At 47.4% G+C, this 15604-nt stretch overlaps 1 protein-coding gene across 2 annotated transcripts in view; it reads right to left on the bottom strand.

The window, feature by feature from the left end:
* Nucleotides 1-370: 370 nt before the first annotated feature.
* Nucleotides 371-15604, bottom strand: part of SPATA20 (spermatogenesis associated 20) — a 150376-nt gene continuing 135142 nt past the window's right edge. For both annotated transcript variants that reach the window (XM_078778946.1, XM_078778948.1), the window contains one exon: nucleotides 371-859. In XM_078778946.1, coding sequence (XP_078635072.1) covers nucleotides 689-859 — 171 coding nt within the window. In that variant the 3' untranslated portion in view covers nucleotides 371-688. The remainder of the gene's footprint in view (nucleotides 860-15604) is intronic.

Genomic DNA, 15604 nt, shown 5'->3' on the forward strand with positions numbered 1-15604 from the left:
GTTCGTTGTGTCGAACGATCAGTCGGTCGGTGTGCAGAACGATCAGTCAGTCGGTGTGCAGAACGATCAGTCGGTCGGTGTGCAGAACGATCAGTCTGTCGGTGTGCAGAACGATCTCAGTTGGTCAACGCAGTTGTTGCACTTGGTCGGTGTGCACGCAGAACGCAGTGCACGCAGAACGCAGTTGGTCGGTGTGCAGAACGATCAGTCGGTCGGTGTGCAGAACAATCAGTCGGTCGGTGGTCAGAACGATCAGTCGGTCGGTGTGCAGATCAGTTGGTCGGTGTGCAGAACGATCAGTCTGTCGGCATGCAGAGTGATCAGAACACTCGCGCTTTTGGCATTGGGAAATATTGAGATTCAGCCAAAATTGGGGCTCGTAGGAAATATAGATTTTGCTCTGATACACAAAGTAGTTGAAAAGATCCTTACCATGTCCTTTTCCTCAAGACTGCACAGGGTAATGTGTTCTATGAACTCTCTAGTTGGAACTGTATTTGACATGCAACTTAACAAGCAGACACAGTGAATGGTACTTTGAAGATGCATTTTAGCATTCACTGAACCAATTCAACTGACGGACTTAAGTATACCATGATCATATGTGACCAAGATGCAATGTTTGCATCACGTCACCCAAGTAAACATTAAATGGAGCAGTCCGTTCAACCGAAAGCCCATCGCGGCCTCATTGCAGGAGTTGCTTCTTTAGCTCTTCGACAGATGACACCGGACTTGAACAAGTGAAGTTCTCGCACACGTACGCAGTCGCCTTGCCACCTTTTTTGTCGAGGCGATTGAGGAATGGCAGTTGCTGGTCCAGGAATCCACATTTATTCCCGTCTGCTAAGATAAGGACCTGTAAAACAGCAGGCCAGGACCAATGAGAAAACCTCTCAACATCAGGCAGCAAAATGGCTTGACTCCTATTCTAAGAAGATCATTCAAATTTGTTACTTTGAGCGCAATGTGTGATTCCTCTACATTATGAGAGCTTTTGGTGTATACAGCAGCAAAGGTCACAAAATCAACTATCCAATGATGACTGTCACCAATTAGCAGCATGTGTAGAAAATGACTCTCCAATGAGAAGTCCACAATTTGATTTCAGGCAATAGAGTGGGGGAATGTGAAAGGGTCAGAGTAGCCTTAGGATATTTGTTAAAGACAGAGGTCTGCAGCAATAAAGTAATTCAGGACCTTTGAGGTTATTTGCTTTTGATGTTGCAATCCCAGGTTCAAATTATGTCCAAGATATCTACACTGACAGGGCAGCTGCACCAAAGTAAAGGATGACTTTGGAAATCCACAGAGCAAGGGAGGATCTCACAATATCAAGAAAGATATAAATTATGGTCCTCAGAAAGTTGGTTGGTAAACTCAATACAAAACAGGACTTTTGAAATGACGTAGGAATAGTATCATGCAGAGCTGTATGCGTTTTCAGTGACTCATTTCTACAAACTGCAGCACTTTTAACCTGCCATTGCTAGGGTGAAATCTGTAAGTCAAATAGTCTTTTTAACATAATTTGCAGCATTTAAACGAAAGAGTAGCAAATTCGAAGTCGGGTCAGGTCAGGTATCGGAGCATGCCCCAGAGCAGTGCGTTGCCATGCCCACTGGTAGTCCAGGAGCCTCTGTCTGGCCACTCCCCAGGCAGTTGCCCGGTCCATCCCCATCTCCTTGAGATGCCGATAAACCGGCTGCAATCACGAGTCATGTGGTCAGCACCTCCACTCACAAGGCTGCCTCGCTGAGAGACACAAATGAGCAGGATCAGCATCAGGAAAAGGAGCCACATGTCCATACAGCCGCAGTTGACGCTCACGGACCATACAGGCAACAAATCTCATCTGAGTCCCTCAGCAAATGCTCCTTGGACACAAAGTCTGACCAGTGATAGCCAAGGATTCTCCGAAAAGACCTGGTACCCTAGGAGTTAAGTCTTTGAATCAGATCCTTGGTCCGAGCCCAAATCTCACATCCGTAGAGCAAGACTGGAAGCACCAAGGACTTTAAAACTCAGAATTTTGTCCTCGTGCATAGGTACCGACAGCGCCACGCCCCATGTTCCAGTGAATCCATGACTCCCCAGGCCCGACCCAGACATCTATGGTATATTTAAATTTGGGATGGGTAACCATAATTGTTGTGTTCCTAGATGCAAATCGAACTCGCGGAAATATAGGGGACCCACCTGTATAGGAAATACGAGAACTATAGATGGATGAGAGATATCGAGTTCATACCATGTATTGTGAATACAAGCGGGCAGGACGGACGGACACACACACACACACACACACACACACACACACACACACACACACACACACACACACACACACACACACACTCCTTTTCGCAATTGCTGCAAAAAAAAACTTGTATAATTTCTCTTGTGGCTGCAGAGCCAAGCAAACAAGCGTTACGCCTCAGTCCCCCGTCGTCGAAGTGATGAGTTGACAAAGTGGAAGACGCAAGGCGGCCATCTTGGATTTTGATGTGGCGACCCAATTTTCAATAGCGTTCTTCCTTATGCCTGGATACACCCACACACCAGATTAGAAGTTGGTACTTCGCTTATTTTTCAAGATATTCCGCTCACAAGGTTCAGACATACACGGCGGCGGCCATCTTGGATTTTGACGTGGCGACCCAATTTTCAATAGGGTTCTTCCTTATGCATAGATACACCCACACACCAGATTATAAGTTGGTACTTCGCTTATTTTTCAAGATATTCCGCTCACAAGGTTCAGACATACATGGCGGTGGCCATCTTGGATTTTGACGTGGCGACCCAATTTTCAATAGCGTTCTTCCTTATGCCAAGATACACCCACACACCAGATTAGAAGTTGGTACTTCGCTTATTTTTCAAGATATTTCGCACACACACACACACGCACGGACGGAGGGGAAAACCATAGTCCCCCTTTCACTCCGCGGTGCGACGGGGGACAACAATATACAAGAACATCCCTCATAGCCCCTTCTCCCAACCTCAACATGATTAATAGTAAATATTGTTCCGGTTTTTAGAACCTTCACTAGTAAATTTTAGTAAATGTTTCCCTTATAAATGATCCCCTGTAAATATCCCCATCATTTGGCTTATTAAAGATCGCACCCTAGTTAGTCAATGTACAACACGTAGAGAACCATCGGACCTCTCTGTAGTCATTTCATTATTATGTGTTTCAGTTAAGGATCTGTTCCCAATAGTTGAATCTGCATTGCATCTGCATTGATCTGCAATCTGCATTGCACATATTAATCAAATAAGATAGGCCCCTTTCAATTTCCCCAATCGTCTCATCCGCTCTTCAAAGTAGCCGTAGGGCGGCGTTCGCTGCTCCTTGCCTTGATTCGGTTGTTGGCCCCAAACCGCCATTACGCACGCGGTCAAGCCGGAGAAGAAGGCCAGGGGGCGGAGCGCCGAGACCGAGGCGTGGCCCTTTCGGCGAGCCACCCAGGGCTGAGGTGAGCTCGGTGGCAGGCGTAGTTTCGGAGGAGGGCGTAGTAATCTTGGCTCACGTTATAAAAGAGCGCGCGGAAAGCCCTTGGATGGACCTCTTTCGATGGGCTCCTTTTGAAAGAACTGCGCGGAGACGTCTCTGGTGAAAGAACCATACGGAGGCGCTCTTGAACAGGACTCGTGTGCACAAGGCAGTGGCGAAAGAACTATACGGCGGCGCTCATTGCAAAGGCGTTATTAGAGAACCTTGGAGAGGGTGCGTTTGGCAAAGCCATTCATTTATTACATACGGAGCATCCCAGTCCCACCGCTATACGTAGGCCGCTCATGGTTGAACGATACGCGCGAAGCTGCCTGCCGGGTTTTCGCCCGCAGGACCGGAGCTTGGACCCCCATCGCCTGGACCATCCACCTGGATGTTCCACCCTACCAGCTACAATCCCCGTGTGAGTCTGCTTGTTTTGTCCTGGGGTATAATATAAGACTGCTTAAGGCTGCCCTGTGTTCTGCTTCTTCTTCTCCTTGTAAATGCCCTTCTTTCGTTTCCTCTTGTAGATAGTAAATAAACCTGTGTTCTTCCTTTACCCTTTTTGGTTCTTTGGCTGCCTCTCATCCGGTCGCTTTAGTCTTTTCCCCCATTGAGTACATGTGGCGCGATTTGGCAAACTGCTTTCTAGTCGGGTTTAGTCTCTTGCTAACGGCCCGAGTCGCAGCTCGCTTCGCTCGGCGCAATCCAATCACGCTGCGGCCCGGGTGGGAGTATTTCCTCACTTACGGCCGGTGGTAGTAATTAGGTACCAAGACAAATTTGGCTTACAACCCTACTTACCAACGACCGGAAGTGACGTCATACCCCCAGGACCGGTCGGACGGCCAGCTTAACAGGACAAGGGGATTAACCCCCCCCCCCCCTTTGCTAACGGGAGTGCCGTCCCCCGGATCCGTAACAATATCATCATTTTAAGACTTTATTTTAAACTTACCATGTGCATTCATAGGGCCAAGCTTGGTAATTTTGGCTCTCGTGTTAAAAAAAAAAAAGCTGGCACAAGCTTAGTGTATTAATACGTCGTGAAGATGTTCTTTGCCGAAGAGTTATTAGCCATTACATTGTTGGTAATGACACACAGCATCGTATTTCCATTTGCAGACGTCCATTAAATAATTGGTCGGGAGGTCCATTCTCACTGTTAGGGAGGTTGAACATACCCATCTCAGGTTTGAGCTTTGCACCGGCCCATATTGTCGGGAGCTTTTGCAAAAAGGAAAGCTTCAATTTCTCAGCCCTTTGGGCGAGCTGGGAAAGTTATCCAACTCTTTCATTGTGCAGATGCATATCCCTTTCTCTCAGGTACTTTTCCAAGTGTTTTGGCTTCTTTTAGAAGCTTTGTGAGTCATTTTAGGCAACAAACTTTTTCGACTTGCTAATAACGACTCCCAGAAAATTCTAGCTGAAGCTATGTCCAATTGAATTTGAGGGTTGGCGCATGCGCAAGATTGGAGGTCACGTCTTTTTGAAGCTGTCCATGCGCTCACGCTTTTGAAGTTAGGTAATTTTTCACAATTGTGTTTTTGTCGAAACTGTATCTATCTTTCTGTGTGTGTACCTATAGTGTGTCTTTCGTAAGATTCTCGGTGTTAATTTTTCATACATGTATACAAAATCGTCGGTTAATTCGTGTCGCGTATTTTGAGGTCTAGTACTAGTAGGCTACCGTGTTCGACCTTGAGGCTTTGTTTTTCTCTCAGCGGTCCATCGATTGTGCTGCAATTACTTTTGTTCTCTGTTTTTGTCCCAGTCTTTCACCCCATACTTCCCTGTTTAAAATCTCAACTCAAAAAAACAAAAAACAAAAAAGATTATTTCCTTCTCTGTTCTTATTCGTTTATTCATTGTTCTTATTTGTTCGTTTGTTCTTCGATCACGTGTTTCACCCCCATTTCCATTTTCCATTTCCCCAGATAGTTTTCACTGCTCAATTTAAAAATGTTTAAACTTTCCCCTGAAGAACTGTATTCTGTCATATATTATACCACCTTTTTCTTCTTCTTCTATAAAAGGATGCTTTCGACATGCTCACCAAATCTATTCATTCCAAAAAAAAATTCCATCTCTTACAGTTCCTCTTTTCTACATTCCCGAAACTCTCCTGCACTCCACACCTCCTTCAGCGTCCTCAAACGTATTTTTGACTCGAAGGTCACAAGAAACTCATTTTGCAATAAATGTTCGTTTCCCATTAATCGTACACTTTCTAAAATCCAATCTCACCCCTCCCCTCCAAGTCTTCCCCATCACACCTTCCCTCCAAAACTTCCCCATCACCCCTCCCCTCCAAATCTTCACCATCACCCCCTTCCCTCCAAAACTTCCCCAACACCCCTCCCCTCCAAATCTACCCCCTTGCCCCTCCCCTCCAAATCTTCCCCATCACCCATCTCTTTCAAATCTTCCCCCTTGCCCCTCCCCTCCAAATCTTCCCCATCACCCATCCCTTTCAAATCTCCCCCCTTGCCCCTTCCCTCCTAAACTCCCCCCACATCCCTCCCCTCCGAGACTCTCCCTCGCTCCTCCCCTCCTAGACTCCCCTCTCACCCCTCCTCCTCAAAGCGTCCTTCCCGCTTCTTCCCCCTTCCAACGTTCACCTTCAGCTCCCCCAACCTTCTGCCTCGCTCTTCCCCCTCCTCAAATAACACCTCACTGTGCCTCACCCAATCACCATCAAACCTTTTGTCCACCCCATTCTTCCCTTTCTCCAAGCTATTCTGAAATCTCTGACACACCTTCAACAGCGCTCCCTACCACTTCTTCCTCTTCCACATCCGACCCTAACCCTCCCCCCCCCCCCCTGTTCTGTATCCGATGCTCCCCCTTCCTCTTCATTAACGGTATGGACCTCAAACATCTGGGGCCTTCCCTCAAACCTGACTGATCTCTCCATACAGGTTGCTTCTGACAAACCAGACGTGATCTGCTTAACAGAAACTTTCCTCCTTCATGATGTCTCTGATTCCTTGGTATCTCTCCCAGGTTACTCCCTCCTCCGGTATGATAGACCTGAGCCTCGTCCTGGAGGTGGGGTTGCTATCTTTATAAAAAAAACTCTCTTCCTCACTCGCCTTGCACTGCCCTCTCTCCACCTCACCCCCAGGAATACCTTTGGCTACGGCTTCCCCTCCGCTCCCACCTTTTGTTCATATGTGTGTTGTACCGTCCACCAAACAGTGATGACTCCATCTACATCTCGCTGTCTGATAATATGGACCAACTTCTATCTACCCATCCCAACTCTCTCGTCCTCATATGTGGTGATTTCAATTGTCACCATGCCATTTGGCTGGGTGTGGGTACCTCTCTCACCAGACATGGCTCTTCAGCAAAGGACTTCTGCGACTCACTGGGACTGACACAATCTGTCAATTTCCCGACCCGGATCTCAGTCAACGGAGCATCTTCTCTTCTGGACTTGGTTATGACTAACTTCCCTGAAAATGTCTGCTGCTCTTCTTCTGCTCCAATCGGCTCATCTGATCATGTGCTTGTTAAAGTGGACATCTCTCTGACCATTCTCAGAGAGCCTCCTCAGCGTCGACGAGTCTGGCATTTCACTCAGGCCAACTGGCACGGTCTTCAAGCAGCCATCAATCATCTGGACTGGTCTCCCATCTCTACCGCCTCTGACATCAACTCATCCTGGGAATTCTTCCAAAGTAAATTGCTCTCTCTCATGCACAGATTTATCCCATCTCGTCTTCAGTTGTCATATCCTTCCTCCCGTCCATGGTACACGGAATCTTGTGGTGAGGCTGTTGCCCAGAAACAACTTGCTTTCGTCTCCTGGAAAGCAAATCCAATGGAAGGAAATCTCATTTCCTTTCACAAAGCCCAAAACATGTGTGTCCACCCTCAGGAGAGCCAGGAAACAATATCTCTCCGTTCTCAAGACCGAACTCTCTTATCTGTCTCCCTCTTCCAAATCCTGGTGGCGTCTGGTCAAATCTGTTTCTGGTGTTTGTTCCCCCTGCATCCCCTCCCTCACCTCAAACGGCTACACGGCTGACCCCGCACGTGAAAAAGCTGAATGCCTCAACTCTGTGTTTGCCTCTAAATCTTGTGTCCCAAACCCATCCCTCTCTGTACCCACCGTACCCAGTCGTACCCATCTGCTCCTGGACTATGTGTCCTTTCCTCCTGACAAGGTGGAAAAGTTTCTGTCAACCCTCGACTCTGATTCTGCAACTGGACCTGACGGCATCAGCCTACGGGTCCTAAAATCCTGTTCTTCCGCTCTTTCACTCCCTCTCTCTGTTCTCTTCACCCTCTCTTTTGCTCAAGGTCATCTGCCATCTGCTTGGAAATCAGCCAACATCACCGCTTTGCACAAAAAGGTGCAAAAACAGATCCTAGCAACTACAGACCAATCAGCCTTCTCCCAATTATCAGCAAAGTCATGGAATCCATCATTGCTTCGGATATGAAATCTTTCCTCTTCTCCAATGGCTCGATCTCTCATCATCAATTTGGTTTCAGACCTGGTCACTCTACTCTGGACATGCTGATTCTGCTTTCTCAACAATGGATGGAGGTCCTCAATGGCAAACAGGAAATTAGAGCCGTCTCCCGTGACATATCACGTGACTTCGATACAGCCTGGCACCCCGCTCTGCTCACCAAACTCTCCTCCTTTGGTATCCATGGAAATCTCCATGCATGGCTGGCAGACCTCCTCTCTAGTCATAGTCAACATGTGGCCCTGAATGGGTTTCTCTCATCTCCTCTTCCTGTTCAGGCTGGAGTTCCCCAAGGCAGTGTTCTGGGCCCTGTGCTTTTTCTGGTCTTCATCAATGATCTCTCTGAATCTCTTGAAAATCCTCTCTGTCTCTTTGCTGATGACTCTACTCTCTGCCGCTCCATTCTTCATCCCTCAGATCGGCAGTCTGCAGCCTCCTCACTCTCTGCAGACCTGGACAAAATCACAGACTGGGCAAACAAGTGGAACATGTCTTTCAATCCTGACAATTTTTATTTTTATTTTTTTTTATTTTTTTTGTATACAAGATCGAGGCTCGTGAAAGAGCGAACATTAATCACACAGAAAGACAAACCGACACATAAAACATATAACATCGGGAGCGGTAGACAAGATGGGGAGAGAGGGGGAAGGACACAAACACAACATTTGAGAGCAGGGACCGAGAGACATGGAGACATCGAGAGATCTGAGAGAGGGCGAGGGCTTTGGAGGGGGGGCATGGGAAGGGGGGCGGTGGGAGAGGTATAAAACATATGGACACTGCCAGGACTTCCAGGAAAGAAGTTGGAATTTCAAACAAGGTGGATCTGGGGTGAATTAGCGGGGGTAGAAAAGATCAAGGTTTTGGATGGGGGAAGATAAGAGATGGTGGTGAACAGCTGTTTTAAAGACCTGGAGGGAGGAGTGGGATTGAAGGGAGTGAGGGAGTTTGTTCCAGAGGCGGGAGAAAAGAGGAATGAAAGAGTGAAGGTGAGCAGAGAGCCGAGATTTCGGCAGTTTAACCATCAGAGGGTTGCTGGCAGATCTTGTGCGACCTGTAGGAATATTTGGGGGACAGAGCACAGAGAGAGCTGGGGGTGCAAGGCCGGAGAGGAGTCGGTAGAAGACAGAAAGACCACCTACCTGCCTGCGGTGAGTGAGTGAAAGGCCCTCAGAGATAGCTTCATCGCGGGAGATTCCAATAATTCTGAAAGCTTTGGTTTCAACAGCGTGAAGCCGAGCTAGGTGTGAGGCAGGAGCACCGGGCCCATAGGGGAGAACAGTATTCCATTGAGCTGCGGATGAAAGCCTTGTATGTGGTGAGGAGCTCAGGTGTGCCGAGGAAGGACTTCGCACGACGGAGGATGCCCAGTCGGCGACTGGCTTTGGAGGCCAGCTTGGAAATGTGGTTTTCCCAAGAAAGATCATGGCAGATAGTGAGACCCAAAATCTTGAGCGAAAGAACTTCTTGGAGAGGATTGTTGAGAAAGTAGATGGGAGGGTTGTCCAGTCGATCTTTTCGGAGAGACATAGTAAGAGTGTGAGACTTGTCAGGATTGAAAGACATGTTCCACTTGTTTGACCAGTCTGTGATTTTGTCCAGGTCTTCAGAGAGTGAGGAGGCAGCAGACTGCCGATCTGAGGGAAGAGGAATGGAGCGGCAGAGAGTGGAGTCATCAGCAAAGAGATAGAGAGGATTTTCGAGAGAGTCAGAGAGATCATTGATGAAGACCAGAAAAAGCACGGGGCCCAGAACACTGCCTTGGGGAACTCCAGCCTGAACAGGAAGAGGAGATGAGAGAAACCCATTCAGGGCCACACGTTGACGACGACTAGAGAGGAAGTCCGCCAGCCATGCGTGGAGATTTCCATGGATACCAAAGGAGGAGAGTTTGGTGAGCAGAGCGGGGTGCCAGACCGTGTCGAAGGCACGTGATATGTCGAGGGAGACAGCTCTAATTTCCTGTTTGGCATTGAGGACCTCCATCCATTGTTGAGACAGCAGAAGCAGCATGTCCAGAGTAGAGTGACCTGGTCTGAAACCAAATTGATGATCAGAGATCAAGCAATTAGAGAAGAGGATTGGAGAAATCTCACACTCTTACGATGTCTCTCCCCGAAAAGACCGACTGGAAAACCCTCCCATCCACTTTCTGAATAATCCTCTCCAAGAAGTTCTGTCACTCAAGCTTTTGGGTCTCAGTATCTGCCATGATCTTGCCTGGGAAAACCACATTTCAAATCTGGCCTCCAAAGCCAGTCGCCGACTGGGCATCCTCCGTCGTGCGAAGTCCTTCCTTGGCACACCTGAGCTCTTCACCACATACAAGGCTTTCATCCGCAGCTCAATGGAATACTGCTCTCCCCTCTAGGCTGGTGCTCCTGCCTCACACCTAGCTCGTCTTCACGCTGTTGAGACCAAAGCGTTCAGAATCATTGGAATCTCCCGCGATGAAGCTAACTCCAAGGGCCTTTCACTCACTCACCGCAGGCAGGTTGGTGGTCTTTCCGTCTTCTACCGACTCCTCTCCGGCCTTGCCCCCCCCCCCCCCCAGCTCTCTCTGGGCTCTGTCCCCCAAATATTCCTACAGGTCGCACAAGATCTGCCTGCAACCCTCTTGTGGTTAAACTGCCAAAATCAAGACTCTCTGCTCACCTTCACTCCTTCATTCCTCTTTTCTCCCGCCTCTGGAACAAACTCCCTCACTCTCTTCAATCCCAATCTACCCTCCAGGTCTTTAAAACAGCTGTTCACCACCATCTCTTATCTTCCCCCATCCAGAACCTTGATATTTTATACCCCCGCTAATTTCACCCCAAATCCACTTTTTTGAAATACCAACTTCTGTCCTGGAAGTCCTTGGTGTCCTTGTGTTTTATACTTCTCCAACCCCCCCCCCCCCCCTTCCCACGCCTCCTCCCCCAAAGCCCTCTCCCTCCCACACATCTCCCTTGCTCTCAAATGTTGTGTTTGTGTGCTTCCCATTCTCTCCCCATCTTATCTTCAGCTCCCTCTTTTTATATATTTTGTTTGTCTGTTTGATTTGTTTGTGAAATAAATGTTAGCTCTTTCACGAGCCTCGATTCTGTATTTAAAAAAAAAAAAAAAATTTTACTCTGTCGGTTTGTAACTCTATTTTAAACACAACGCATGGGCTCGAGAAGCTTTTGGAGAATTGCTAACATTGTCCTTACTAAAATTGATCAATAGTCCTGTCTTTTTCAGTGGTCCTGAAGTTATTTTCACCACGATTGAAAAAGCCAATCGCTTTGCTGAACGTTTTGCTGCAAACATCATTCTCTGTGCAGCGTGTGACTGCTTGTTGCATCATTGCTGCTGTGCCATTGATGCATCGCCCCATTTCCAGTAAGCTGGGGCTCAGTTTGCCCACCTCGGAAGGAGGACAGGCTGAGGCAACCCTCCTGGTGTTATTTATTGGCATGGCAGGGGCTCAAACTCAAGACCCTGAGATCTTAAACCAACCACATTAACCATTAAGCCAACGCCAGGCTGCAATCCACACTTGATGACCAAAATCTGTCGTTGCCGACTTGTCCCTCCCATTTGGGTATTAATCTATCCAGTGTCATTGTCGCTCTTCAGAAAATTGAGGACTGAACATTCAAAAAGCTACGAGACCAGATTGTATCCCTGCAACTGTCCTGAAGATGTGCTTGCCAGAATTGTCCCATATTCTCTCAAAACTATACAACCTATGCCTATCAAAGTCGGTTTTCCCACCTTGCTGGAAGTTGGCTTCAGTTGTACCTGCATTTAAAGGCTCTGGGGAGAAATCTGATCCATCCAACTGTAGGCTGATCAACCTACTTCCCATTATCAGCAAAATATTTGAATGGCTTATCAACCAGTAGCTTATGACCTTCTTGGAAGACTATAATATCCAAACTGACACTTAGTATGTATTCTGTCATTTCTGATCTACTGACGATGTTCCTTCCCTCATAACTGAACGTGTGAACCAGGCCCTAGACTGGCGTGGCAAGGCCAGACCTGTAGCCCTTGACAGTTGTAAGGCTTTTGATAAAGTTTGGCAGAAGGGTCTCATTCACAAGCTAAAGTCATATGGTATACCTGGGCTTTGGCTTGCAATGATCTCAGACTTTCTCACAGATCACCAAATGTTTGTGCAGCATAGGGATCAATCGACTGCAGCCCATTGCAGGTCAACAAGTACAATATTCCTCCAGTTTTTTCCCCAGGCACTGCAAAACTCTGGAATTCCCTCTTTGCATCCTGTTTCACAACAACATACAACATTTTACAGTTTAAGAGAGATGTGAATAGGTATCTCCTTTCCCTGTGACCCCCCTTCCCACAATTTTTCTTTGTATCCGCCACCTTTGAGTGGCCTTATGGCCTTGCGATGGGCGAACTGCCCATCAAAAAAGAATCCTTATCTCACACACATGACATACGAGGTCTGATAATAAAGTTCTAGGATTAAAGCAATATACATTTTTATTGAAAACGTAACAATTGTGTTTAGTGGTCGCCTTCAAAGTAATCTCCCTATGAGCCTATACATGCTTGCCAATGTCACTGCCATCCTTCAAAGCACGCTTGGAAGTCATTCAACATGCCATTTTGCTCATTGGTCACAGCCTTCAGGATCTCTTCTATTAATGCAAAATGAGTTCCTTTCATTGCTTGCTTGCTTGCTTTTTCTTTCTTTTTTCTCTCTCTTCTCTTCTCTTCTCTTCTCTTCTCTTCTCTTCTCTTCTCTCTCTCTCTCTCTCTCTCTCTCTCTCGGTTTAACCGTCCCGCCGGATATTTTTGTTAACGTTAATCCTTTGGACACAATGGCCGTTCGGTTAACTCTGTCCAATATTCCTCCTTTTTTCACTAGTGAAGAGATCGTCTCTGCACTAAGTGTTTTTGGCACAGTTGTGTCGCGGGTCTCGATGGTTCCGCTTCGTCTTCGCACTGACGCCTCGGTTCGGCATGTTATGTCGTTCCGACGTCATTGTTATATCATTTTAAAAGATAACGCTCAATCACTCAATGCAGTTATGACGTTGAAATATAAAAACCGCAATTATCAAATCTATATTGCAACGGAAACTATAACTTGCTTTAATTGTGGTGAATCGGGACATTTAAAAAACGTTTGCCCCAAGAATACCGTCGATGATGCATCGATACCGGTGAAGACCATTAACACAAAAAGTGGTCCATCTAGAGTCGGGGACCCTCGTGATGCCTCAAACACGAGTAATTTACCTGAGCCGTCGGCGGCGGGGGTGGCTCAACCCCAGGCAGATGGTGAGGGGTTTACCGTTGTTCCTTATAAAAGGAAACATAAATTAAAACATTTAACTGATAACAGTCAGGATGTGGCAGCGAGCTGTCCAAAAAAGATGGCACCGGCTGGCGAACATGACGAGTCCCGTTTGGAAGCAGCAATATCTGAGGTTTTTAAAACCAAAAATCGGTTCGACGTTCTTGCTCTGGATGATGATAATGCTTCTGCTTGTGGAGTTGGTGAACTCGAACAGGAAGTTGGTGTGGTGCAACAGGAAGCGCATGTGACCACTCCCATGGTCACAGGCACCGTGTATGTGAACGCCGAGTCCACTCTTGTCCCTCTTCCTGCTGGGGGTGAGGTGTGTGACGTTCCTGAGTTGCAGACAACCTCGAGCCCAGGTGAATCAGAGTGTAAGGCATCAGCTGATGACGTGCTGGGTTTGCCCCCAGCAGAATGTGAAACTTCTCCTGATAGTACATCTCTTCCTCTCCCTCTTCCTCCTCCCGCTCCTCCCCCTCTTCCCACCCCCCCTCCTCCTCCCACTCTCCTTCCTCCTCCCACTCTCCTTCCTCCTCCCACTCCTCTTCCTCCTCCCATCCCCCTTCTTTCTCCTCCTCCCGCCCCCCCTCCTCATCCTCCCGCCCCCCCCTCCTCCTCCTCCCCCACATACCCCTCTTCCTTCTGCTTTGGGTGCGGAATGTGACGTTTCCCTTGTGAAGCCACTAGCTCCATATCAGGAGCATGAAACTGATGTCATGGACATGGACCGACACTCGGAATGTGATTCGGACGGGACCTCGTCGCTCGCCTCTGCCGGGAGTGTCGAAGCCTGGAATGACCCGGGTTTTCCCCAAGATTTGGAGGGTGAGACCAGTGTTCCACCCTCCGAGATCATAAAATTTCTCCAGGACACTTTTCGGAAGAAACGGGTAAAAATTAAAGATTTTTTCCCTGACCTAATCGGCTTTGTGGTCTCTGCGAAGCGACTGCTTGTTAAAGCCGGACAGCTTGGCGTGACCGAATCACACGTCTATCGTCTCCGGAAATGTATCCTGAAAGCGAAGAAGGAGCTGCAGATGTAGCCCAGCCAAGCTGTTTGACACGTTTATATACACCCTTATATCATGGCTTTCTCCTTCGCCAGTTTGAATATTAATGGGGGACGCTCTTCCCTAAGGAAAATTGAAGTTAAACAATTTGTTAAGGAAAATCGCATCGATATTCTACTTCTACAAGAGACAAGATGTAGTTCCTCTTGTATGGGGGAGTGGCAAAGGATAATGAAAGGAAAATGGTTTTTTAGTAGTCTGGAACACCCAAGGGCTGGGGTAGCTGTCTATTTACAGCCTTCCTTCTGTAGCTCTCATATAGTTTTTAATGACATAATCAAAGGGTATTTAATTTCAGTCACTTTTACGCACAATGGTTTTAAACACACGGTACTGAACATTTACTCACCTAGTGATAGCACAGAAAGACTTGCCTTTTATACTAAGTTGGAAACATCTCTCATGCACATTGATTTTAATGGACTTGTCTGTTTGGGTGGAGATTTTAACTGTACCGTGGACCCTGCCCTTGATCGTAATGGAGAGGAGCCTCACCCAGCAAGCGCAGTGCCTCTGTTAAGATCCTTGTCCAAGTTCTCCCTTGTTGACGTGTGGAGAATCCGCAATCTTTCTGTCCGCCAATATACGTGGTGTCGGTGCTCAAAGAGTCGCCTCTCGCTCGCAAGATTGGACCGGTTCTATATTAACAGTATTTTTCTGAATATCGTGAGTGGCGCGGACATTGTCCCGAGTGGCTTCTCAGATCATCACATGGTTACGCTTTGTGCTTGCCTACCAGTTCGGAATCGTGGTGCTGCCTACTGGACCTTTAATGTGAGCCTTTTGGAAGAAAAAATGTTTGTTGATGCATTTCATGCATTCTGGAGGGCCTTGCTCCAACGTAAACCATCCTTCCCCCGCTTTGGGCAGTGGTGGGACAATGCCAAAGTACAGATGAGATTGTTTTGCCAACAATATGGAGCTTATCGTACTCAACACAACTCTGCCCTTCAATCCCTGATTGCCAAGGAAATACTATCCTTGCAATCCAACCTCTTGGCTTCTAGTACTGAGAGAACGAACTCTCTGCTGGCGAAGAAAAAAGCTCTTCTTGCTGATCTATGTGCAAAGCAAGCTAGAGGAGCGCTGATTCGTCTCCGAATGGAGAACCTGCGTCATTTGGATACCTCCTCCAAGTTCTTTTTTGCACTGGAAGTCCGAACTAAGAGAGGTCAGCAGATAACTTCAGTAAGGACGAAGGAAGGAAGAATAACACACGATCAAAAAGACA

The sequence above is a fragment of the Myxine glutinosa genome, chromosome 5 (assembly GCF_964187855.1).
Source record: "Myxine glutinosa chromosome 5, kmMyxGlut1.1, whole genome shotgun sequence".
Taxonomy (NCBI): Eukaryota; Metazoa; Chordata; class Myxini; order Myxiniformes; family Myxinidae; genus Myxine; species Myxine glutinosa.